General features: G+C 52.1%; 1 protein-coding gene across 1 annotated transcript in view; it reads right to left on the bottom strand.

The window, feature by feature from the left end:
- The window catches only part of VASH2 (vasohibin 2), a 41,424-nt gene that overhangs the window by 11,425 nt on the left and 4,891 nt on the right, over window positions 1–25,108 (bottom strand). Inside the window, exons 3-7 of the mRNA XM_055419060.2 lie at window positions 20,162–20,250; window positions 15,768–15,824; window positions 14,932–15,006; window positions 7,260–7,641; window positions 5,089–5,204 (exon numbers count right to left, since the gene is read on the bottom strand). Coding sequence (XP_055275035.1) covers window positions 5,089–5,204; window positions 7,260–7,641; window positions 14,932–15,006; window positions 15,768–15,824; window positions 20,162–20,250 — 719 coding nt within the window. The remainder of the gene's footprint in view (window positions 1–5,088; window positions 5,205–7,259; window positions 7,642–14,931; window positions 15,007–15,767; window positions 15,825–20,161; window positions 20,251–25,108) is intronic.

The raw sequence follows: 25,108 nt of genomic DNA, 5'->3' as shown, positions 1-25,108 counted from the left end.
TTAGCGACCCCACGGACTGCAGCCTACCAGGCTCCTCCATCCATGGGATTTTCTAGGCAAGAGTACTGGAGTGGCTTGCCATTGCCTTCTCTGGGGTAGAGGCTAGGAAGCTGCTTTTCTCCAGACACACCTCTAGGAACCAGGCTGTCCTGGGTCCTGGTCTGTGGCAGTGGCGGAAGCTGGGATCTGGAGAGGGAGGGAGGATCTTGGTGCTCGGCGCGGCTCGTGGTCCCCACCTCCTGCAGCCTTCATGTTACTCTCGTCTCCTGCATCCCTCTTCCCTCTCTTCTTGCGTGGGGGCCCCTATCATCCCTCGTCCCGCCCTGCAATCTGTAAGTCAGGGTTAAGGAGGAACCGTGAAAGAGACGCTGCCATCCCTGTAACGTCTCCATGAATGCGTGCTAAGTCGCTTTGGTCGTGTCCAACTCTTCGAGACTCCATGGATGGTACAGGTTCCTCTGTCCATAGGATTCTCCTGGCAAGAATACTGGAGTGGGTAGCCGTGCCTCCTCCAGGAGAGCTTCCCAACCTAAGGATCGAACCTGTGTCTCTCTCTTAAGTCTCCTGCGTTGGCAGGCAGGTTCTTTACCACTAGCGCTACCTGGGAAGCCCCTGTAATGCCTCCATCCACTGTGCAACTCTAGCCAAGATACTTGCCCCCCAGATTCCTCTCCTGTCCTCCAATCGCTGGGAACAGAGAAAAGCAGCAGCAGGAGCTTCCACCACCAGGAATAACCATGATCTTCCTGGACTTGCTCACATCAGAGTGTCCACAGGAGCCCACAAGCCACCTGGGCTCCCTGGCAGGTCAAGCAACCAAGGTCACCTGATCCTAGTTGTGGGCTGGAACCCCCCGCCAAATTCTGGCCCTTGGGAAGAGTTTATGAAGACCCCTGGGAGTCAGGGCTCAGCCCAGGAGAAGGGGCTGCCAGGAGGCGTCATGAGTCTCAGGGGATATGGGGCCTGGTTGCAGCCCCTCTTTATCATTTTGGAAAAGTCTACATTTCCACTGAACCAAGAGCCATCACCTCTGTGCTCCTGGGGCCTGCCTGGCTAGAGCCGGGACCAGTTCAGGGAATGAAGGAGGGCAATGGACTTGAACCACGCTTCCCGCAGGTCTTCCTTCCTGCCCTCTCCCCAGTCTTCCTCCCATTCCCAGGCCCACTCCCACGCCTCGGGAGGGCAGGCGGGGGAGGGCTGGGGGCCCTGATACTGGAGGGTGGCTTGCACTCACATCCGTGGCAATCGAACAGCTGTCCGCTGCAGGCGCCAGCGTGCTCGCTTGCCTTGGCTGCGTGACAAAGTAGCCGGAGATTAGGGTAGGGGCATGGCCTGGGTGATGACTGAGGTCAGGACTTCTCTATCTGGCCCCCAGGAGAAGGACCCGTTGGGTTCCTCCCAGTGTGACTTCAGTGGGGCCCAACCACAGGGCCACGCCAGGGCCACACCCTCTGACTTCACAACAGCAACCTCATTACCCAGGGGCCCAGGCAGGACTAGGCAGGGCTGAGCCCCTGATCCACGCTTGGTGGCCTCATCTGCCCCTCTCAGCAGACCCAGGACCTTTGAGACTTGACATTCTGTTATTTTTTGAGGGTCAAGCCCCAAATCGGTTCTCCCACAATGACTGACCAGATGCTGGCTCTCCAGGTGGCATCCTGAGACCAGCAGCACCAGAATCACTGGGTTATAAGGGCAGCACCAGAATCACTGGGTTATAAGGGCAGCACCAGAATCACTGGGTTATAAGGGCAGCTTCTCAGGCCCCGGCCGAGATCCACTGCGTCAGAACCACTGGGGGAAGGGCCGGGCAATCTGCGTTAATAAGCCCTCCTCCTAGTGCTCAAGCGTTGAAGTGAAAGTCGCTCACTCATGTCCGCGTCTTTGCGACCCCATGGACAGAGGAACCTGTCCGTGGAATTCTGCAGGCAAGGATACTGGGAGTGAGGTAGCCATTTCCTGCTCCAGGGGATCTTCCCGACCCAAGGATAGAACCTGGGTCTCCTGCATTGCAAGCAGATTCTTTACCATCTGAGCCACAGGGAGGCCCTTGCGAACAGGGTTATATGATCCTTCCATCTCTCCTCAGCCGGGCCCCGTGTGCCCATTTTTCACCCTGTACTGAGAAGCCACTTCCCCACTCCCACCAGATGACTCGGCCTCCCTCACAGCAGCATCAGAGCCCCGTGACATACGGTGTCAACTTTACCTCATCGCCCCCAAGCCCTTCCGCACTGTCCTCGGTGCGCGCAGGCGGATGCCTTCAGGCTGACCCTTTCTCCCTCTCTAATTCTTCCCCATCTCCTATGCTGGGTCTTCTCGCACACTCAGGACCCTGACGTGACTGCTTCTTTTCCACTCTCTTTCTCCTTTCTCTCCTGGCAAACTGATGCAGCTGCTGTTTCAACTGTCCCTTCCGAATGCTGCTGCTGCAGCTGCTAAGTCGCTTCAGTCGTGTCCGACTCTGTGCGACCCCATAGATGGCAGCCCACCAGGCTCCCCGTCCCTGGGATTCTCCAGGCAAGAACGCTGGAGTGGGTTGCCATTTCCTTCTCCAATGCATGAAAGTGAAAAGTGAAAGTGAAGTTGCTCAGTCGTGTCCGACTCTTTGCGACCCCGTGGACTGCAGCCCACCAGGCTCCTCGGTCCATGGGATTTTCCAGGCAAGAATACTGGAATGGGGTGCCATTGCCTTCTCCAGTCCCTTCCGAATAGACAGCTCTAAAAGCAAGATCTCTATTCCCCAACATCCTTGAACTCCACATCTGCATTTTCAGCAACTTCTATGACATTCCCCCTAACCCCCACCTCCGATGCCTAAGAAGCACCTCAAAGCCCACGGTCCAAATTCAAACTCCCTTCTTCCTCCACTCAAGCCAGCACCAACCACGACCATCACCAGCCGTTTGTCATTCCGACTTTCGTCTCTGCAACCAGCTTCTAAGATCGTATGGGCTTTACCATCCCTGGGCAATCATGGTAACTTTTTGCAGTTAAAAATGTAATCTGCCTTGGATTGCAAAGCTCCTGTGGATCCAAGTAAAACGACCCCAACAGGAATTGCCTTAAAAACCGACGACTGCCCTCCTGTGCACAAATCCAATCAGACAGAACGCCTAGGGTTTCCTGGGCCCTGGATGCCAGAGTCTCGAGGGGAGAGCAAGACTTTATGGACCGTGCAATGTTTGCTGAAGAGTTGAGAGCTCCTCAGGATAGGACTCAGGCCTCCACGGGCAGTCAGGATAACCAAGCAGATTAAAGGCTACCCTCCCCCACTCCAGGGGTCACCAGATAGATTCCCATTTCGGGCGGGGCCCCTTACACTCTGCCCAGTGACCCTCTGGGAGCTTCTAGGTCCACGGTCCTCTGAGATAACAGCTACTTTGTTCAGTGACAGTAATAAATGGACGCTTGAATCAGAGAGGACAGACAGGGTGAGGGTCAGGAGTGCTGCTGTTTTAGGGGCAGGAATAGGGTCAGAGGCCATGTACGACAGGCCTAAAGCCATCCTGCTCCCTAAAAGCACAAACCTATGTTGAAACCACGGGGAGTTACTGCACAACACAGGGAATTCAATGTGTCGTACTCTGTGACAACCCAGAGGGCTGGGATGGGGTGGGGGGGGCGAGGGGGAAGGTTCAAGAAGAAGGGGACATATATATATACTTACGGCTGATTCACGCTGTTGTATGGCAGTAGCCAACACAATATTGTAAAGCAATTATCCTCCAATTAAAACTTTTTACAAAAAGGAAAAAGAAACCACTCTGACCTTCAGTTAGAGGACCACCCAACCCTCCCAGCTGCTCATTCCTCCCCTTTCAAACCCTGGGCTCCAGTCCCAAGACCTTCCTGGCTGCTGGTGCAGAAGCCTGGGACTGGCAGTGGGAGGCGGAACAGAGATGAACAGGAAAACTTCCCTGGAAATGACAATAGCTCATCCTGTCCTGTTCTTCCCCAAACCGAAGCAACGCTCTCCTCCCTGACCACCTTCCCAGAGTCAAGAGGCCTGGGTTCTAGCCCCAGTTCTGTTGCTGGCCAACTACATGACACAGCACAAGATCTTTTGTACCCTGGCTCTTTCCTCTGAAAAGGAAAACTGTAAAGCTCTCTCTCCTCCCACTACAGGAATGCTGTGACAGTAACAGCATGCTTTGAAACACAGTTCACCATCCGCAAATTGCTCTTATCACACCTGCTAACCTGAGCTTACAGCACCTTGCGAGATAGGCAAGAAGAGCATTCTGATCCTCTGACGCATAAGGAAACTAAGACGCCCCCAAGCATTTGCCCGGGCTGCAAGGTGAATGGGCAGACGCGCTGGAGCCCCTCTGTGCCCTGAACCCCTGGGTCCCCCGCATGCTGAGAACCCGTGTGACAGACACAGCAGGCTGCTGGTATTCATCAAGGCAGTATTTTTTTTTCCCAGCGTACTTATGGCCCACGTATTTGCCGAGGGATTATCACTGGCTACTTTGGGCAGCCTCAGCATCTCCAATCTGTCATTTCTTAAGTGGATCACTTTGATCTAAGAAGGGGGCGAGGCGTCACCAGCTCAGAGGCTGAAACAGAGGAGGGTACAGCCAGCCAAGGAGAGAGGAGAGGCCGAGCGCTATTTCTGATGCCACCATCCACGGAGGGCGATTGCACTTTCTACTGGGCACAGAGGGCTAAGGTTCTATTAACAGGAAAGTTCATCCCTTCTAACAGTCTCATTTTTGGGGTGAGAGAATGTGAGCCCAGGAAGGCTGCACGACATGCCTAAGGCCCCACAGCTCCCTAAGCAGCTGAGCTGGCTCCAGACCCAGGCTTCCTAACTCTAAGGCCAGGCTCCTTCCAGGCTCTCCTCCATCTCGCAGCGTCTGGGGTTTATCCCTCCAGCTGTGTCTACATCTGACCGTCAGGAGGGTGAGAGCACTGGGGGGTGACGTGCATGGGGGATCCTTTGCGGTCAGAGATGTCCACCCCTCGAGAGGCCCATCTCTTGGAGATCACCATTTGGTTCAAATGCCAAGCCCAGGACAGCCCCGCGAGTGTACGTGCTGGGCCCTGAGCTGGGGAGTGGCGGGGGGAGGGGATACTACTCACGACTTGTCTCGCCTGCCGAGCCGTCTCGGGGGGCTCGCCTGCCTTCTGCGGGGGGACAGGGATTTCCCCCGGCTTCTCACTTGGGTTGGAGAGTGGGCACTTGCAGGTTTCAGGATCTGGAGGAGATAGGAGGGGTCACCGCGCTGGCTCCCACAGACCCTCCCCTGCCTTCCTAAAGCCCAGCATCCCAGCCCCGCCCACTCGCCATCCCGTGCTGCCCAAGGCCCTGGGCTGGAAGACTTCCGGGAGGAGGTCTGAGCCAGCCAGGTGCCTCTCTCATGAGGCAACTTGCTACAACTAGACAAAGCTGGAGTGCAGCAACAAAGATCCAGCACAACCAAAAATAAATAAATGAAATTATAAAAAAGTTAAAAAAAAAAAAAGAAAAGCCAAGAAAGTCCTGGGCAAACCATGATGAGTGGGTCACCCTGTTGTATAATTTATCAGATTATACCGAGTCATGTTTTATCTCTGGTTTGCTTTGTGAGTTGCAAAGCCCTTGGGCATAAAATTCTGACCTGGTGTCACAAGGTCACCCCAAGAAGCAGCGGGGCCACTGCCCAGAGGATGACAGGATGACCCTGTGCCCCTCCCCCATCGCAGACAGCCCAGTGCCTCCGCCTCCAGGGGCTCTTTGGCTGCTCAGTAAATCCCCCTCTTGTGAAGACAAAGTCCCATCCACGTTGCCCCAGAGGCCAGTTTGTTCTTCCCTGGATCCTTCCACCCCACACACACGCACGTGTGCACGCGTGCTCAGTCGCTCGGTCATGTCCGACTCTTTGCGACCCCATGGACTGTAGCCCACCAGGCTCCTCTGTCCCTGGGATTCTCCAGGCAAGAATACTGGAGTGGGTTGCCATGCCCTCCTCCAGGGATCGAACCCTCTTCTCTTGCGTCTCTGACATCTCCTGCATTGGCAGCCAGGTTCTTAGTCGCTAGTACCACCCAGGAAGCACACAAGCATGCACAGAGTGGGTTCAAAGGGTCAAGAATCTCCATTCCAGGGAATTCCCGGGCGGTGCAGTGGTTAGGACCCCACACTTCCACTGCAGGGGGCCCAGGTTCGATCCCTAGTCAGGGAACTAAGATCACACATGCTCGTGGTGCGGCTAGAAAAAAAAAATCTCCATTCCAAGTGCTACCAAGTGAAGATGATGAGTCCCCAGGTGCTAACCACAACCAAGCCTAAATTCAGTGTAATCACTTTCTCCTGTGGGCCTTGGTGTGGACACAGCCCACAGTGACTCCACAAGCCCACCACCAGGGAAGTCCCTTTCTTGGCTTTAAATGCTGAAAGTCTCATGTCCTTGAAAAGCCTTCAGTCTCAGGGAAACTGAGATGACTGCCCGCTCTTATTACTAGGACAAAACAGAACAAAACTGGAGCCTCAGTATACAGTGATTAACAGTTTAGATTAACTCATAGAAGGAACTCCAGGCCAAGACTTTGCTTCAGCTGCAACACCCACATGGACTTTAGCTCTGGTTTTTAAAGTAGTAAATGCAAAGAACTTAAATTGTCCATGTCAAAAAATCAAATCTGATAGGGCCCACATGGATCTCCTTGATAAGATGGCTCATTATGTCGACCTCGCAAAGAATTAATCAGTGATCTGTGAGACTAAACTGCCCAGATGGCATCCTGTTATCTCACTGGCGCCTATCTTCTCAAAGTGGCGAGACCACCAGATTCCAGACCTCCGGCTACGTGACCATCCCTTCAGAGAATTTTTCATTGGTGGGGTATAAGAAGGACTCCATCAGAAAGGGAGAACGCTGGTTCTCCTTAAGAGCCAGTCACCCTCTCTTTTCCCTCTAATAAATTTCCTTTTCTTGCCTGACTGCCGGGCTCACTCTCTTTTTCTCTGCAATCGCCTTACAAAATCCTTTACAAATTTTTTATTACATTTTTGGCCACACCACGTGGCATGTGGAATTTTAGTTCCCTAACCAGGAATGGAACTCATGCTCTCCGCAGTGGAAGCTTGAAGTCTTAACCACTGGACTGTCATGGAAGTCCCCAAAATTATTTAAAAGGGTGACTAATAAGCAAGATAACCTCGAGAAACTGTTGAGCATCTCAGAAACACAAGGCACGTGGCAAGAAAGACAGAGACAGACAGGGAAAATAAAAGAATGGCCTTGCACCCTTATCTGCCTCCCTGCACCTACCTTCATCCTCATGTCCCTGGCGTATTTCTCCAGCTCCTTCCTTATGTCAGCCCTCAACATTTTTGAGACATTGAGGACCAGCTGCTTCCACTCGATGGGCTGGAAGCTATGAGGCTCGTGGGGGACATACAGTCCAATCTTGACTTTCTTGACTGTGTGAAGATACTTCTTGTAGGAGTCTTCAAAGTCAAAGATGAGGTCACTCAGAGTCCGAAAGGTCAATGGCTTGTCCATCAGCTCAGCCCTTCGGCTCATGCCCAGCGAGCCATAGCGGCCATTGCAGTAAATCCCCAGCACAACATGGTGAAAGTAGTTTCCTGAGAAGTAGGTTTTAAAGCTGATGGGGAATCGCTCAATGGAAGGCTGTCCATTCGTTAAGTATCTTAAGACAATCTGAGTCAAGGAAGAGAAAAGAGGCCTTGAAGATACCAGAACTTGCACTCCCAGGAAGGGGAAGTGGACCACACGTCAGGGGATCCACTCCTCTGCCTATGAGTAGACCCAGACCTCATCTTTCCAGATCAATCCTCTTATAAAGGATTCACTTGCTTCCTTTGAGATACCTGCTATCGGCTGCACACCAAACCAAATTTTATGGGGGAAAGAGTGAAGACTTCCTTTCGTCTTCAGTAATTAAACAAATACAAGCACAACCATCACAAGGAACTTTTCCTTTTCCTGGTGCTCTACAGGGGGTGACGAGCTTTAAAAGCCGGCTCATGCCACTGGAAGGGCGTTCTCAGTCATTAATTCTGACTCGGGGATGTGGGGCAGACCAGGAATCGAAGCCCTCTGCAACGGTGCAGGAGAAATGATGACCACAATCAAGGCAAGGCAGCAGACACAGAAAAGACACAGACCAACCGATGGAGAAGGAAGGGACAGGATGGTGTCAGGATGCGTCACACCTGCACCTTGTCTGCTCCTCTCACGGGCCTTAGCACACCCATGCCGGCAGCCTTGGGTACCACCAGAGAGCTGCCTGCAACACCCAACCCTCAGGATCCCCTCAGTCCCCAAACCACTTGGGGACACAGCTCAGCTCTCTCTACGGATTTGCTCACTGGGATTGAGCCATCCAGTCGCTTACTATTAACTCAGTTTGGGCTCAGCAACTCCACAGCGCACAGCTTCGAGTAACTGCCCCACAGTCTCCAAACGCTGCAACAACGGACACGAGGCACCACATCCTCAAGCCTGTTTCCAAGTCTGGACGGTCCTGGTGTGGCTCTGGTGACTCACAGATCCAGTCCTTCTGAAGAGAGACACTAAAACTTCAGATACACTCTGTTGAAAACTGCTGGTGTCAGCAGGCTTTTGCTGAAGTAAGTAACAAGCCAGGCTCTTCACATGGTGGCTTGGTGCATGAGTGCACGCTAAGTTGCTCAGTCGTGTCCAACTCTTTGCCACCCACGGACCATAGCCTGCCTGGCTCCTCTGTCCATGGGACTCTCCAGGCAAGAATACTGGAGTGGGTTGCCGTGCCCTCCTCCAGGGGATCTTCTGACAGTCAAACCCGTGTCTGTTACATCCACCTGCACTGGCAGCCGGGTTCCCAGTGGTGCCGCCTAGGAACCTGGCTTATGCATGGTCAGTATTAATACTTGGTAAGTGGGTAGAGTTCTCTACTCTCTGGGAACTTGTCTTCACCATTTCTTATCTCTGCTCCAATTCACTTTCTACATGGTGGCCAGAACGATCTATTGAAGCAAAAATGCGGGACATGTCACTCTTTTATTGAAGTTTTCAGTGTCTCTCACCTTCTCCAGGATTTGGTCCAAATCCCTCCGCAAAGTCTGCCATGACTCAGCCCTACTCACCATGCTCTGTACTGTCTCATCTCCCCCACACACTGACCTACAGCTGATCCGTGATAATTTTTTTTGTGGCTGCACAGCTTGCAGGATCTTAGTTCCCCAACCAGGAATTGAACCTGCACCTTTGGCAGTGAAAGCAGACAGTCCTAACCCCTGGATCGCCAGGGAATTCCCGACCCATGACATTTTTGCAGGATACACCCCGAGACCATAAAGAATCCACAGATCTATGCCCACTGCCCTCAGCACATGTATTCCCCCCAGAATATGAAGTCAAATATAACTGAAAACCTTAAATGACCTTTAGATTACATCTGACTCATTGGAAAAGACTCTGATGCTGGGAAAGATTAAAGGCAAAAGGAGAAGTGGGGAGCGGAGGATGAGATGATTATAGTAGCACCGACTAAAGAGACAGGAATCTGAGCAAACTCTGGGAGACAGTGGAGGACAGGAGAGCCTGGTGGGCTACAGTCCACGGAGTCGCAGAGTCAGACACGACTGAGTGACTGAACAACACACACGTTACAAAGCTATGAGACCAAAGTGACCTACGAAACTTTCCAAAATAAACCGCTAAACCCACGGTATACGACCTCAGGTCCCTACTTTAGTATAACTTCTTTTCTGGCTTCTTGCAGGTCAGCCTTATAGTACAAGGGATTTAAGCGAATCATGAGCGGTAAGGACGCTACAGACTTTCTCGTTTTTACATAGGCCACACCCGGACTGGAAGAGCCTCCCTTCCTGGTTGTGACACCTTCCCTGACCTTCCTTGGCGCGGGTGAAGTCTCCCTCACCCCCTGCAAGAACTCCCAGAGCACTTGGTGCTTATTTGCCCAGCACCGTGTGTCTGTGTTTGTATCTTACAAGGGCGGGAGCTGTACTCTGCATCCTGGGCATCCCGCAGGCTGAGCACACAGAAGTGTCTGGTTAATGCTTGCTGAAAGGATGAATCTCACGTTGTAAGGATACATCTCCTTATGCTTAAAAGGACTGCACTCGACAGAGAAAGACAAACACTGGATATCACTTACATGCGGAATCCAAAAACCACAACATACTAGTAAATATGAAGCAAGACTCACAGATACAGAGAAGAGACTAGTAGGTACCAGGGGGAAGGGGCAACATAGGCATGGAAGTTGGGAGGAACACACTGTTGGCTGTAAGACCAGCTCAAGAATGCACTGTAACCAGTGGGAACGGAGCCAGTATTTTGTAATAACTGTAAATGGAAAGTAGCGTTTAAAATTATATTAACATTTTTCAAATAAAAGTAATTTTTTTAAAAAAGGACTGCACAGGGTATAGGGCCAATCCAGGCACCCTTAAAAGGAAGAAGTCTTGTCGTCTGACCTCAATTTAATCACAGATGGCTCCTCTCTATAAAAACGGTTACCTGCTTTCTCTGCACTTTATCATGTGAGGTTAACTGGCAGTAAGGGAGTGAAACCACATCCTTCTGGGTCGTCTTACATAAATTCTTCCCTGCTTTCTGGGGCGAGTTCTCTGGGGCTGGAACAAGTCAGTGTAACAAACACTACTTCCTACGCCAGGCAGACTGCTAGGGAGGGCTGTGGAGCCAAAGATGAAGCACACAGCTCTTCCCTGGAAGTCTGACCGAGAGACAGACTCCTCATGGACACAACACTGGGGCTTCCCTGGTGGCACAGTGGCTAAGACTCCATGCTTCTCCTTCCAGGGGCAAGCGTTTGATCCCCGGCTGGGGAAGATCCCCACGCTACATGGTGTGACCAGGAGAAAAAATGACACAATACCATCAGCATGGCAGTTCTTCAAGCAAATTAAACACAGAATTAGCATATGACTCCGCAACCGAACTTCAGGAACACACCCAAGAGGACCAAAAGCGAGGACTCCAACAGATACTTGCACACCAATGTCACAGCAGCTTTCTTCACAACAGCCAACAAGTGGAGATAACCAAAGGGTCTATTCAAGCGATGAATGGATAAACAATGTGCGGTATATACACACAATGGAATAGTTCAGCCTTAAAAAGGAAGCAAAGTCTAGCATATGCTACAACAGGAAAGAGACTTGAAATTAATGTATGTGAAATAAACCCGTCAGAAAAGGACAAATACTGTATGATTCAACTTTATGAGGTATCTGGAGCAGTCGAACTCATAATAGAGACATAAAATAGGATGGTGGTTGTTAGGGGCTGGGGACCTGGTTTAATGGGCTTAGCATTTCAGTTGGGAAGAGGTGGTGGAGGAAATGGACAGTGGTGATGGCCGTACAACAGCATGAATGTCCTCCCTGCTACTGAACTGTATAGTTACAAACGATAAACGTAAACCAGTCCATCCTAAAGGAAATCAGTCCTGAATATTCACTGAAGGACTGATGCTAAAGCTCCAATAGTTTGGCCACCTGACGGGAAGGGTTGACACATTAGAAAACAGCCTGGTGCTGGGAAAGACTGAGGGCAGGAGAAGGGGACGACAGAGGATGAGGTAGTTGGATGGCATCACCAACTTGATGAACATGAGCCTGAGCAAGCTCCGGGAGTTGGTGATGGACAGGGAAGCCTGGCATGCTGCAGTCCATGAGGTTGCAAAGAGTTGGACACGACTGAGCGACTGAACTGAAGTTATGAATATGTCATTACAGTTCTTAGAAACCCTGCATTTGCAGTATCTATGTCAACTCATTACGTGTACATCTTAAACTTACACAGTGCGTCAAACTGAAAAACCCACCCCAATGCGATCCATGCTGAGAGAGAGGAAGCCCAGCCACCTCAGGGAGAGCAGAGAAGGGGCCTCGGTGAGACCACACCAGGACTCCTACGGGACAAGCAGAGTCAGTCAAGGGGAGAAGAGAGAGTGGGGAGTGGCTGGAGGGACCACTAGTCCATCCTGTGACGAGTCATCACTCATTCAGAATTGCTCCATCATTCCGGCAATCAATGGGACCTGGAGTCTCTGTGAACCGAGAAGGAGGGGACTAGAAGGTGTGGATGAGGACTGGGAAGCAGCCTGAGCTTTCTTGGGAAAAGAGAGCAGCAGTGCCCCCAGCCCTCGGTGGTCTCACCGAGGCCCCTTCTCTGCTCTCCCTGAGGTGGCTGGGCTTCCTCTCTCTCACCCAGCCTGCTGGGGCGATGCCTACCCTGCCTCTCACAATACAGCTGTTATTGGAGAAACCCTAGCACTTGAGCTCCAGGATTAAGCCCCAGCAGGGCCAATGGGGCCCCCCCAAAGAAGTGCCATGACTCCCAAGGCTCTCTCTCTCAGCACGATCACAAAACCAAGATCAAAAGAAGCGGCCCTTCACGAATGAATCCTGAACTCCAAGCTCATGTCAAACAAGAGAAAATAAGGACAAGCTGACAGACCCAGGGTTCCAAGAAGCAGCCGAGTTGACCTGTTTCAGAGTCAACACACCCCTCGTCCCCCAGGACCTGCGGAAGGACGCGTGGGAGGCAGACGGACGACTCGAGTTCGCCCTTGGCTGTGCCCGGGAGGAAAGCGGGCCACAGGGATGCTGACAGAGCAAAGACAAAGAGCCCGTCACTCTCAGAATCCAGCTCTGTGTCTCTTGTCTATGCAGGAGTCAAATTTCCCTGAGTTCGGCAGTATGTCTCCACCCTCCCTCCACTTCTCTGAAATGACACAACGGTAAGAACGAAAGAGAGCCACAGCAGGCTGGCCTCTGATCCAGAAAGGCCCAGGGGCTGGCCACAGGTACAGCCTCCCAACCCCAAGGCTTTTAAGCAACTCCAGGAACCTAAGCTAATTTCCACTTGGACTGATGCAATTGCACGGCGACAAGACTACTGCATACAGGACTGTCATGTGACACCAGATGACCTCTGTCCAGGAGCCCCGCGACCTCCACCAGCACAGGGTCTGGAGGCAGCTGGCGCCCCCAGCGAGGGGCTCCTTCACCCACCACCAGCAAATCCCCGACAACTGTTCGCCCATTAAACTTACAGGAGGCTCTGCCCAACAGCTGTGTGGACTCCTGCCTCCAAAGGGTGGGGCCTGGAGCCATCTGCTGTTCCCCATCCCCCACCCCTGCCTTCCTGCTGGGCTCCCAGACGTGCCCATCTCCCGGGTGGGGAGCAGCGGGGAGGTACGACTTGGAGGGGTGGGCAAGGGCCTCCACGAGACTCAAGTTCCCATTCTTCAGGCGCGAGCCTGGGCACCTGTGGACAGTTGTGTTTCAGATCCGGCCAGACAGCGGTCTGCAGACGAGAGGGGCAAAGTTCCCTTTCCCGTGAAGATGTCCAGGGAGGCCAGGAAAACGGACCAGACCCAGCCCACCGTCCCGTCTGAACCTCCCGCTCCGCTGAATTCTGTGTCTCCTCTATCTCCTGGTTTCCTTCCCACTTCTCTTAACTGTCCTCAGCCTGTCAGGGGCTCCTTGTGTCCAACTAGAGCAGAAAACCCTGGGATGTCATCCTTGAAACCACGACCAACCCTAAACACCCACCGCCCGCAAGTTTCTGTTTCCAGCGAGGACCCTCCTCCTGAGCTCCACGGTCTAATACACGACCGGACACCCCCGAGGCACCTCAAATTCAACACGTCCACATAGGAACTCACCTCCCCGTAACTCTGACCCTCCTCTGTCAGTCCTCCCCGGGGACAGTGGTGTTACTATCTGATCACTCAATTTGCCAGACCCGAAATGCAGAGTCATGGCCTCTCTCCTCTAGCTCCGCACATATGAGTCCCCGCGTGGGGCTGAAGACACGTCCAATCCCCTCCTCGACCTTCATGGCTACTGAGTTCAGGGCTGCGCCCGAGTCTCTCACCTTCCTCCAGCCCGTCTTCCACAGATGGTCGACTGATCCAAAAACCTGTACTTATGGACTGCCTTCTGCATCGACGCCGGCTAGTTCTCGGTCCCTGAGATCTTCTGAAACTGTCCCCTCAAAGCCATCCCCATGGCCAAGACCATGGTTCAGGCACCGCCATCCCCCTCAGGACGGCTCCTCCCTGGCTTCGCAGGTGCAATCTCACCTTCCCCGGCTGCCCTTCCGTGCGGCCCAAGAACTGTCTCTCCTGAGTGCACGCTCACCATGTCCTGTCTCTGTTCCAGAGGTTTCCGTGGGGCTGCTCACCATCTCCGGGAAGTCACCCTTCTCAGCACGGCACTCAAGAACCCACGTGTCCTAACCTGGGCCCCTTCTCGAGCTCATGTCTGGCTGCATTCCCTGGGCCGTTTCACCCAAGCCGTCAGTCCCGGGATGGAGAACTTCTCTGCTTTTCTACCAGATCACGTTCTACTGCCGCCGCCACTAAGAAGTCAAGGGCCATCACGGTTATTCTGGGCTGTATTTGCCCTCAGGCTGAGGAGCCAGGCGCCTAGTAGAAAACGGGATGGAGACTGTGAGGAGTCCAGACCCTGGTTTCAGCCTTACGTCCTGTAGGGTCAGGACACTACACCACATGGTGGATTGCCCCTCCAAAGTCCACTCTGCGAATTCTTCCTGCAGATGGGTTTGAATAATCCCATGGGCGTGTCCTTCCTGCTGCAACGCGGGGTAAATGCAAAAAAATAACGACACACATGCTCTTGCTAGTCCCCCCAAAGCTAGACTTCTCCTGGCGACTAATGCGGTCTGGGCTGGGAGCCGGCCTTGAAGCAGGCTTCAGCTCACAGGTTACACTGAGGATGGCTGAGCAGCCGAGCTCTGATTTGGTTCAAGTCCAGATGGTGAAAGTTCAAGAGAAGCACCAGCGGAGCTTGACAATTTCCTCCACGCAGATGACCAGCATCATCTCTGAGGACCTAGGATGTGAAAGGCACAACCAGCCCCAGAGTGATGCTACCATCTACAGAGCACATTTAAACTCACATCCCTTAAAGGATACATGCCCAGGATGACAGCTTCAAGGCATTTGATAGGCAGGGACTCCCGAGTCATTTCTTTCGCGGTCTCCATTAACCTGTAGGGTAGAAAACAAGGAAGGATCTCAGGTTCCTTTCATTATGCAGTTGTCTGTGTGTCAACCCACAAGTCTCCACGCTAGGCCCAGCATGCAGGAATACGGAGGAAAAGCGGAGAACTGGCCTTGCAGGAGGCTGCCAAAGCACCTGGCAGAACTAAAATTCCTAAATTCTCCACTCCTCTCTCCAAGAGGTAGTTTTGGGAGGCTGCATGCATGCATGCTAAGTCACTTCAGTCATGTCCAACTCTTTGCGATCCCATGGACTGTAACCCACCAGGCTCCTCTCTCTCTATCCATGGGGATTCTCCAGGCAAGAATACTGGAGTGGGTTGCTGTGCCCTCTTTCAGGGGATCTTCCCAAACCAGGGATCGAACCCAGGTCTCCTGCATTGGTAGGCGGGTTCTTTACCACCAGCGCCTCCTGGGAAACCCTTTGTGAGGTTAGTGCCCCTAATCCACAGTACCCTCCCACTAACCCAGGACAAGGGATGTTACAAGGGAGCAAGGAAAAAAGGCCACATAAAACAAATTTCGTATGCCTCCCCCATCCCTGAGTTAGTCTCCACCACTGAGCCTGGCTGTCCGGAGTGGCTCTGACCTCAGTCTCACCTCCACCCTGGTCCTGGGGCAGCCCCACCCTCACCCCCTACGGACCAGAATGTTTGAGCACTGGGATAAAGGACCAAGAGTGGGAGAGAAAGATGACAGCTCTTCAACAGAAGCACAGTCTTCTGGTCCATAGACCATGCACCACTTACCCACTCAGCGGCCTCATCTTCCTGATTTCAAAGAACTGGGTCCCTGTATGATTGTATCTGTGTGACGTATGTAAAGGGAAAGCGACAGAAAACTCCAAAGGTCCCATTAATCCAGCAGAGGAAGCTATGTTTGATTTCTCGAAGGGATGAGGGAGTCGGGGCTTTCTAGGTGTCCAGTAGCCAGAATATCACCAACAGCATCTTCCTCTTCACTGACCTGCCCTGGAGGCCCCAAAGCAGATGAGCTCTTCAGATGAGCTCTTTTCAATATGCTCTGTATTTTGTTTTGTTGACTACATGTCTTAATTCACCTGCTAAACTACAATCTCTTTGAGAGTTGGGACTGTTTATCTACCATCTTTGTATCACCCTAAAGCTCGGCACAAGTCCAACATATTCCAGTTAGCAAAAATGATTAAATATGAGGGATAAGTGAATGGCTGGGTGGACAGATGGATGGATACGTGGGTGGATGCAAGGAAGGAAAGAAGAATGGGGTTGACAGAAGAGCAGTTAGGTGGGACTTCCCTGGATATTCTTACATCCAACATGCCACAACTAAAGATCCTGTGTGCCACAACTCAGACCAGGAACAGCCAAATAAATCATAAAATAAATATTAAAAAACAGAAGACAGGCTAGGTGGATGGATGATTGAAAGGTTGGCTGGCTGGCTGCAGACAGAAGGGTGAATGGATGGATGGATGGATGGAAGGATGGGTAATGCACGGAGGGCAGTAGATGGCAGCAGAGTTTCTCAAGAGCATGCAGACTACAGCAGAGTTTACTGGGGAGACATCTCTTCCATGTCCCGTCTGACTGACACTTGGCATGGATTATTAAATCTGAGGAGACTGACACCATTACCCCACAGGGGTTTAGCTGGTTGCCCACAAGGTTTCAGAGACCTGCAAGCCCACATCAGCTCATTCTGAAGAGGACCGGAGACTCTCTGATAGCAGGCTCTTTGGACACTGGATCTTGATTTTTTCTGAACTTAAAGAAAAGTTACTTTCTGTTTCTATTTTTGGCCTCAAACAAAATCTTACAGAAAAAGTGCATACTGGGAAAGTGCCAATGAAGCCTGAACCTGTAGCCCAGGAGTGGAGTATGAGGTTAGATGCGTGTCCCTACTGTGGTACGGGCAGCTGCAGAGGGAGGCAATGATCACCTCAAGGCATTGCACACCCTCCCAAGAAGGGCTGGGATTCCTGTCTTGGCAAAGATGCGCTTGGCCCCTAGGACACGCACGTGTTTAACAACCTCTTGGAGAGTCTGTGATAAGCAGGTTCTGGGCTCCACCTCTGGCGATTCTGACTTCAGGCCATGGTCTTGGCCCTGGATGTTATTCAGTCACCCCATCTGGGACTGATGGCTTGGAGGTTCGGCGGGGCGGGCAGGGGATGATTTTAAGAGGTTCAACTGTTGGGAAATTACCAGCATGAGCCATAAGAATAACCCGTAACAATAAAGGCCCGCTCAGCTTTTAAAAATACAATATACAAAACCCTGGAGGTAACAGGAAGATAAAGGGCTCCACAGTCTCATTGTGAAATGGTTTTTCACTTTACCAAAGATTTCATTCAAACAGTGAGATTCCTGGTATATTTAAAGTGTTAGTCACTTAGCCGTGTCCGACTCTTTGCAACCCCATGGACTATAACCCGCCAGACTCCTCTGTCCATGGAATTCTCCAGCCAAGAATACTGGAGCTGGTTGCTGTTCCCTTCTCCAGGGGGTCTTCCTTTATCTTCTGGGCTTCCCTGGTGGCTCAGACAGTAAAGAATCTGCCTGCAATGCCAGAGACCTGGGTTTGATCCCTGGGTTGGGAAGATCCCCTAGAGAAGGAAACAGCACTCCAGTATTCTGGCCTGGAGAATCCCATGGACTGTAAAGTTCACGGGGTCACAAAGAGTTGGACATGACTGAGCGGCTTTCACTTTTTCACTTTCTTCACCTTTTTTAGCCACCAGGGAAGAATGTAAAAGTACAATGCAATTGGCAAAAGTTCTATTTATATACGCAGATGTCTCTCCGTGCTTATATCTAGTTTACACATCTAGTGCATAGAGTGAGACAAACCTATAACGAAATAATAATTAAGAAAAAATTACCTGACCATCCTTTCTCAGTCCCTTATAGCTATCAGCCCTCAAAGTGGGCTGGGGAGGAGAACCTCCAGTAAACGGCTGCCTTCAGAGAGAGAGACCTCACCCTCACCCTCAGAAGGCTGCACCCCACACAACAGAGCTCAGCACTAGAGACTTCACTTCCCAGAATCCTGTGCGAGGCCAGCACTCCTGTTGGCCAAGGCTGTGAGGCTGACAGACGGGAAGGCAGGATTCACCCTTCTGCATCCCCAGCTGAGAACCTGCACAGTCAAGGCTGGCCCCAAGCGGTCCCCATACCCTAGCACCAGTCCTTGAGTCCAGGACAAAGCACTAGGAAGGCCCGTGTAACTGTGAAATAAAAGGCTGGTCAGAGGGTAGAACAGAGAGGACACTCCAACGACCAGGTGACCTGGAACCTGATCTGGCAGCATGGGGCGTGTTTTCGCTTCTCTGGCCCTTTGCAGTCACCGAACCAGGTCAGCGACCATCACAACAGGTCAGCGAAAAGAAAAACGAAAAAGCAGATTCTTCAGGACTGAGAGTGTGCTGCAGGGTTTATGGGAGAAAGAGCAGTTATATGTAAAGCACATGCAAACGTGCCCCCAAAATGCATTTCTCCCCAGGCTTATCCTCTTTAATCTCCAGCCAGATGTCCTTGTGAAGACCCTGTCCTAAGTAGAAGGGACCTGCTTAGTGGCTCAGTTGTGTCCAACTCTTTGTAACCCCAAGGACTGTGGCCCACAATGCTCCTTTGTCCATGGGATTTCCCAAGCAAGAATACTGGAGTGGGTTGCCAATTCCTCCTCCGGGGGACCTTCCCAACTCAGGGATCAAATCCAAGTGTCCCGTGTCTCCTGCATTGCAGGCAGATTCTTTACCTGTCAGGGAAGCCCCAAGTAGAAGTAGGGTGGGCAATTCTAAATTCTAATTTCCGTCACCTTCTGGAATGTTCTGTGAGGAGTCAGTCACATACAGGAAGGCTCAGCTCTTGGGGTTTCAGACTGATTCTGGCAAGAGTTTATGCTTCTGGGCCACAGGGAGCTCCCCACGCGAGTTCCCAGTTTGGCGATCAGCACTGAATCAGACGGCCTTTCCCGGGCTAGGGCTGTCAGCCTGACCCTTGGAGGTTGGTGCTACTTTCTATCCCTAATATTACTTTAGGATTCTACTGGGAAAATACCATGCAGGGAGTTCATAGTCTGTGAAGGAACTGAGAGGGATCACCCAAACAAGGGGCAATTCTCATCTGCTAGCACCCTTCCCTTCAGGGGAAACACGCAAGTCCACAGGAAAGCTTCTTGCCTGTAGCAGAGAGGGGAGGCCTCTTCCGGGGCAGGTGGGACACGTGTGCAGTGCCCTGTGAAATCCTCTCTGCTAAGCTCTCTGTCTTTAGGGAGGAAGGACAGAGGTCAGCAGAGGCCTGACCTCATGGACCACGTGCTGGGGGCCAGGATGGCTGCAGGGAGCCCAACGCTGGCTGAGCCAAGATGCTCCCTGACTCACTCAGGCAGACAGCCCCTCCCTCTCACTCACATCGCTCTCAGCCTGGCTCTCGTCTGACCCTATCCCGAATAAAGCACCAGCCGTGGCAAGGGGACCATCTGACTCTGCCCCCTTGGTTCTTACAACGTAGCTCATGCAGGTGCTCAGAACTGATCTAATCCTGACTGCAGATACTCCTTAGATCCGAGGAGAAAAGAGAGCCACGGCTGGCTGGTCCGCACCCAGCTGGGAACCACAAGGCTCCTTGGCTCTTATTCAAACTCACGCAAAGTGGAGAGGGACCCCAGCCCAGAGCCACACGCACTCGTTCAAAGTGGAACAAGAGCACCCGGTGCGAAAGGCAGCACCAGACGGGCTTGTTGTTGATGATGCGTGGTTAGGATCAGGCCAAAGAGAGAGAGGAAAGAAAAGGAAACAGAAGAGAGAAAAGGAAGCTGGTCCAGGAAGAGAGACGGAAGGAGCCAAGGGGGATTGGGAGGGAGGAGGGAGAGAGAAAGAGGATGAGCTAGGAGGAGCAGGGGCGTGCGCTGCCCACCACTGCCTGGCCGCCCCTTGCCGGCTGGCCCACACCCCGCTTAAAGGGAGAGGGTCTGAGCATCACGACGATGGCCCTCCAGTGTCACTCCTGGACTCTCACATCACGGCGTCCCTCCGTCCCCGGCCTCATTACCTCACACCGCATTTGCTGACCATCTGCGAACAGACAGGCCACCAGACTTGCGATCACCATGCCCATCCCCTTGGCTGGGTCTTCTCCTCTGACCCTGGTTGGAAGGATACTGTAGTGTCTTCATGTAGTTCTGGATCGCCTGGAGCCACTCTGGGATCGTCATTGACAGCCTGTAGTTTGGAACCTGGGGTATTGAAGGCTGCAGAGAAGTAGAAATGGTCGTATCAAGAAGATGCTGTGGGGCCCAGTGCCTCGGGGTGGACCAAGGGTCAGGACCACCACAGAGCTGCTCCCAGTTGGCCACCCTGCCCCGGGCACCCATTCAACTGGTGCCTCCAGGATAAGGTCTCCCCAGACCAGTCAGTCCCCTGCCGACATCTTCTGTGTTCCCTTGGCACACACCCCGCCCCGGGTCGTCACAAGGGCTCCCTACGGCCTCTCTGTGCTGTGTGAACACGGCCTGTCTCCCCGCAGGAGCCTCCGCTCTTCTTGAGGCCAAGGACCATGTCCTGTAGTGTCCCGTGCTCCCCTCCCAGGCTGGGATGTTCCAAGGTGCTCCATTAATCCTCACACGTCGATTGTATGACACTTTTGCTGCGTGGCTGGGGTAACCTATGCTCTTCTCCAGGGCAACTCTGAATACAAGATGAATGGCGCCCCGAAGGAAGGCAACATGGCACTACACCTAGCATTTCTCCTCGACACCACCCCCTGCAACGCCCGTGGCACCCCTTCACTGAGTCCAGCCCCGAGCGCATTCGTAAAGACTCCCCTCTTGTCTCCACTTTTCCCAGGGAAGGGCACCCCTTCCAATTCAGAAGCTGTCTTACCTTTTGACCCCTCCTGGCCACCAGTCTCCCCTGCACTTCCTAGTCTGCCTCTAGGTCAACACTGAGTGTCTGAAGGTCTTGCCCACCGCTATGGACTCGAAGGAAGCAAAAGCACCCAGGATGGAGAAGGGCAGGTAAGTGCCTCTTAGGAAGTTGGAGCTGAGATGGCACTCAGCTCTGAGCCACCCCGCCAACCAGGCCAAGAGCGAAAATAAGCAAGTGCTTCTAACCCAGTCACTCCTGGGAAGAAAGGGGGTAGTTTCTCCTTTACTTTCCTTCTAACCTTGGCATCTCTGGTGGGGAGATGCTAGGACAGGGCTCCCCAGGCCATGCAGGATGGCAGCTCCGGTAGGAGGGAGAGCAGGCCTGCGTCGCTTAGGGAGGAGCAGAAGGGGCTGCAGGTCAGATTAGTTCCACTCGAAGAACACAGGGAAGGGGAGACCCTGGGGACGGAGTGCTTAGCTGATGGAGGGGAAGCCATTGGTGAAGATACTTGGGGGCAGAGCTGGACAGCCAGTGGGCACTGGAGCCAGACACGGCCCACGAAGGTCCCTGGTTCTGTCCCCAGCTCTGCAGGCTCAGGCTCTACATCCAGCTGGAGGGCACAGGGCCTCTGGGCCTGAAGCAGGAGGTTCCTCGAACTTCTACACCTTCCGCTGCTTTTATTTAAAAAGGAACTAGCCACACATCCTATTTCACAGCCAAGGTGCAATGTGTGTGTGTGTGTGTGTGTGTGTGTGTAGTGTGTGTGTGTGTGTGTGTGTGTTTGAGAGAAAAAGAAAATGTGAGACTTGGAGTGCACATGCTCACACAGCTGTTCTGCAAACATTTTGCTTACGACGTATCAACTCAAATCACATTCCTGTCATGGAGAGTCATTTTTGGGAGCAAAATGTTCCCATCTGAACATTTGTTTACATGGCCCTCCCCACAAACCCCCGGGGGTCAAAATACGAAGCGTGTCCTTGTGTTTCTGCCCTAGCAAACACAGGGAAGCTTGTCCCTGTTTTTTTTTTCAGTAACATCCACAGATCTACCCACACCCGGAATTCTGTGTAAGAAAGTGCCAGAGTTTTCATACAGAAGTGAGGAAGCAGGGGAGACGCGGACAACCATTTCTTCCGCGCCTCCCGTGTTCCGAGCTCTGGGCGGGAGGTGAGACAGGCACAGGGGAAGCGAGGAGGGCAGGGGCACAGTTCATGAAGCCACGGGCACACATCCACACAGAGAAGCAGGGCTGGTAGAAAAGCTAGTAGAAAAGACGGGAACCATGGGAAAACATCCCAGAGTCACCAGCCACCTGAGGGCTCCCCGAGGGACATCCCTTGGCCAAAGCCCTGAGGAAGCCAGAGCCACTTGGTTCTGAGTCAGCTTTCGGGGCCGACCACCAAGTGATTTCAACTCCCCCAAGCCCGACGGAGCCGGCAAGAGCCGGATGCTGGGGGTGGGAGTCAGGGGGCAGCTGGTCCTCAGAATATCAAGCCCAGTGGCGCCCAAGGGCTTTTCAAAACAGCTGCCCGCTTACCTCAGCCCCGGCTGAGAGCGAGTGCAGGAGCCGTGGCCACATTCCCCAAACCCCAGCAGGGGACCGCCGAGGGGATGAGGTCATCCGGCTCCAGCCCACCCTGCCGTCTGGGACAGCTGGCGGGGCTCAGGCTGGGTCAGCCCCGGCCAACCACGCCCCCCAGGCCGCCGGACGGCAAACCAGACAGGCTGCTTGCTTTCTCACCTAAATCCTGTGGTGAGAGCTGCCCCCACCTCTCTAAGCCTCCAGGTCCTTCTTGATAAAATAAGAAAGAATACCGCCTACTCCAGACCTTCCAGGCTGGTGGTGAGGATCATATGACCTAATGTGCAAAGCAGGCAACTTGGGGTTCGGCGCACGGGGCTCTTTAAGTGTTAGCTGTGCTATCATTTTCATCAGTCGTGTGTTTTCAGGGGGTCTAGACTTGGTGGGGGGTGAGGAGTCCGAATGGTGTCCACTTTTCAGGAACTGGAAAACAGAATCAGCAGAGTTTGAGCCCCTGAAGGCTCAACTCAGGAGCATCACAGAGATGCCTTCTCAGCCTGAAGGAAGAGAATGAAAACGTCCACGTCCCCCTGTGGATACGTGGTGGTCAAGCGTTAATGCCCTTAATTCATGAAGAGTTCACACTTCGAAGAGGTTAATAAAACTCTCCAGGTGTTCATGAAAAGAAAATGGCCCCAGGGACTTCCCTGGGGGTCCAGTGGCTAAGACTCTGTGCTCCCAAGGCAGGTGCCCGGGTTCTATCCCTGGTCAGGGAACCAGATATCACAGGCCACAACTAAAGAGCCAGAATGCCCCCAAAAAAGACTGAAGATACCACATGCCACAGTTAAGACCTGCTGCAGCATAAATGAACAAATGAGTATTTTTAAAAAGAAAGAGGCCCTGTAAAACAATTATCCTTTAATAAAAAAATAAATTTAAAAAAATAGTCTCTTTAAAGTATACGGTCATGAAGGTAATATAGAAAAGCTTACAATAAAAACAGGCACATTTCTATTTTCAAAAAAAGAAAATGACCCAGATGGACACCTAAGTGTCCACCAACAGATAATGGATAAACACAATGTAGTGTACAGGCCATGCATTACTATGCAGCCTTAAAAGGAAGGGGCATTCTGACACTTGCTATATAAGCCAAAACTTCAAGACCAGATGCTAAGTGAAATAATCTAGTCATGAAAGGACAAATACTGAATGATCACTCTTATATGAGGTTAATGTAGCTGTCAGATTCATAGAGACAAGTAGTAATAGAAGTGTGGTTGCCAGGGGCTGAGGAGGGAAAAATAAGAACTCAGTGATTAACGGGCACAAAGTTTTAGTTGAGGAAGAAGAAAAACTTCTGTAGACGGAAGGTTGTAACGGCTGTACAACAATGTAAACCTACTTACAATGTGAATTACATGAGTTAATATCCTTCATTCATGAAGTTAATTGTAAGCACATGTGAACTTACATGTAAGTAATGTAAGTAATTCATGTACTTAATTGTAAGTACAATGTGAACTGTACAGTTAAAATGGTAAATTATATGTTCCCACAATTTTTAAAATGACCATGAAAAGACAGTTCACAAAAGAAGAAATGCAAATAGTGAATAAATATTTTTTTAAATGTTTCAGTGCACAATTTAAGAATTGCAAATTAAAGTCACTGCAGAATATCACTTTTTTGCCTCTCCAATAAAGAGAAATATTCCTGAAGTGTGCATACTCAGTCCTGGTATGATGCTCTCCTGTGGCATCCTACCAGGGAAAATTAACTGGTACAGCCTTTTCATGAAAAGCCCAGGGAACACTCCTTTTTCTCCTCCTCCCTGACTGGGGTCCTGAGAGTCTCTCCTGTTATTTTCCTGCCCCAATTCACCCGAGACTTCAACCTAGATGTCTCCTGTCCCTGTCAAGTCCCTCCTGCTACCTGCATCCGACTTTCTCAAGCCACATCCCAGCTGAAGAAGGCTGAATCTAGAGGGCACAAATCTAAACCACCCTCTCCTACCACATAGGCACTGTGCCTATGGTCAGGGGGTGGGGGAAGGGGAGTGGACAGGAAGATGGTTGTTCAAGAAGAAAAAGGAAACAAACCACAGGCTAGTTTTTGCGGACAAGCTCTCTTTCACTCCATCCTTGCCAAACGCCATGACCTGTCAGAAGCATGCAAGGAGCAAGGATGTGGACAGTGTGTGTCATCCCCACACATCACCATGTGGCGAGAAGGGGGAGCAAGGAAAGGAGCCACGAGGCAGCGAGAGCCCCGGGCACCAGGAGTCTTTGACAAGAAAGTACAGAGAGAAAGCACAGCCTTTTGCCATCCCTGCCCTGGAAATGTACCATACACTGTGCAGGTCCCAGGCAGAAGAATCTTCTCTGGCAAGCTGGAGGGGAGCACGGAACATCACTCTTGAGCCCAGGCTGGGCCCCAGAAATCTGCTGATGGTAACCTGGTATGAAGGTCAGGGGTCACATCCTCAGGCTGAGCAGGAAGGGGGGACTGATGGTTTGGAACACAAGACAGGGGAGAAAGTGAGCTGCCTGTATGTGTCAGCAGGCAGCAGGAGAGGAGCCCTGACTGCAGCAAACCCTGGCTCCACAGCCCTCACACTTCTTCACTCAGGCCAAGCAGAGTCCACTAAAGGTGAATTATGTCCCAATTTGGGATCAATGTGAGGATGAGTTACAAAAACATGGCGTCTGTAA

The sequence above is a fragment of the Moschus berezovskii genome, chromosome 17 (assembly GCF_049115385.1).
Source record: "Moschus berezovskii isolate FMDL1 chromosome 17, NW_MosBer_1.0, whole genome shotgun sequence".
Classification (NCBI taxonomy): domain Eukaryota; kingdom Metazoa; phylum Chordata; class Mammalia; order Artiodactyla; family Moschidae; genus Moschus; species Moschus berezovskii.
This window is presented reverse-complemented; position numbering and strand designations above follow the sequence as displayed.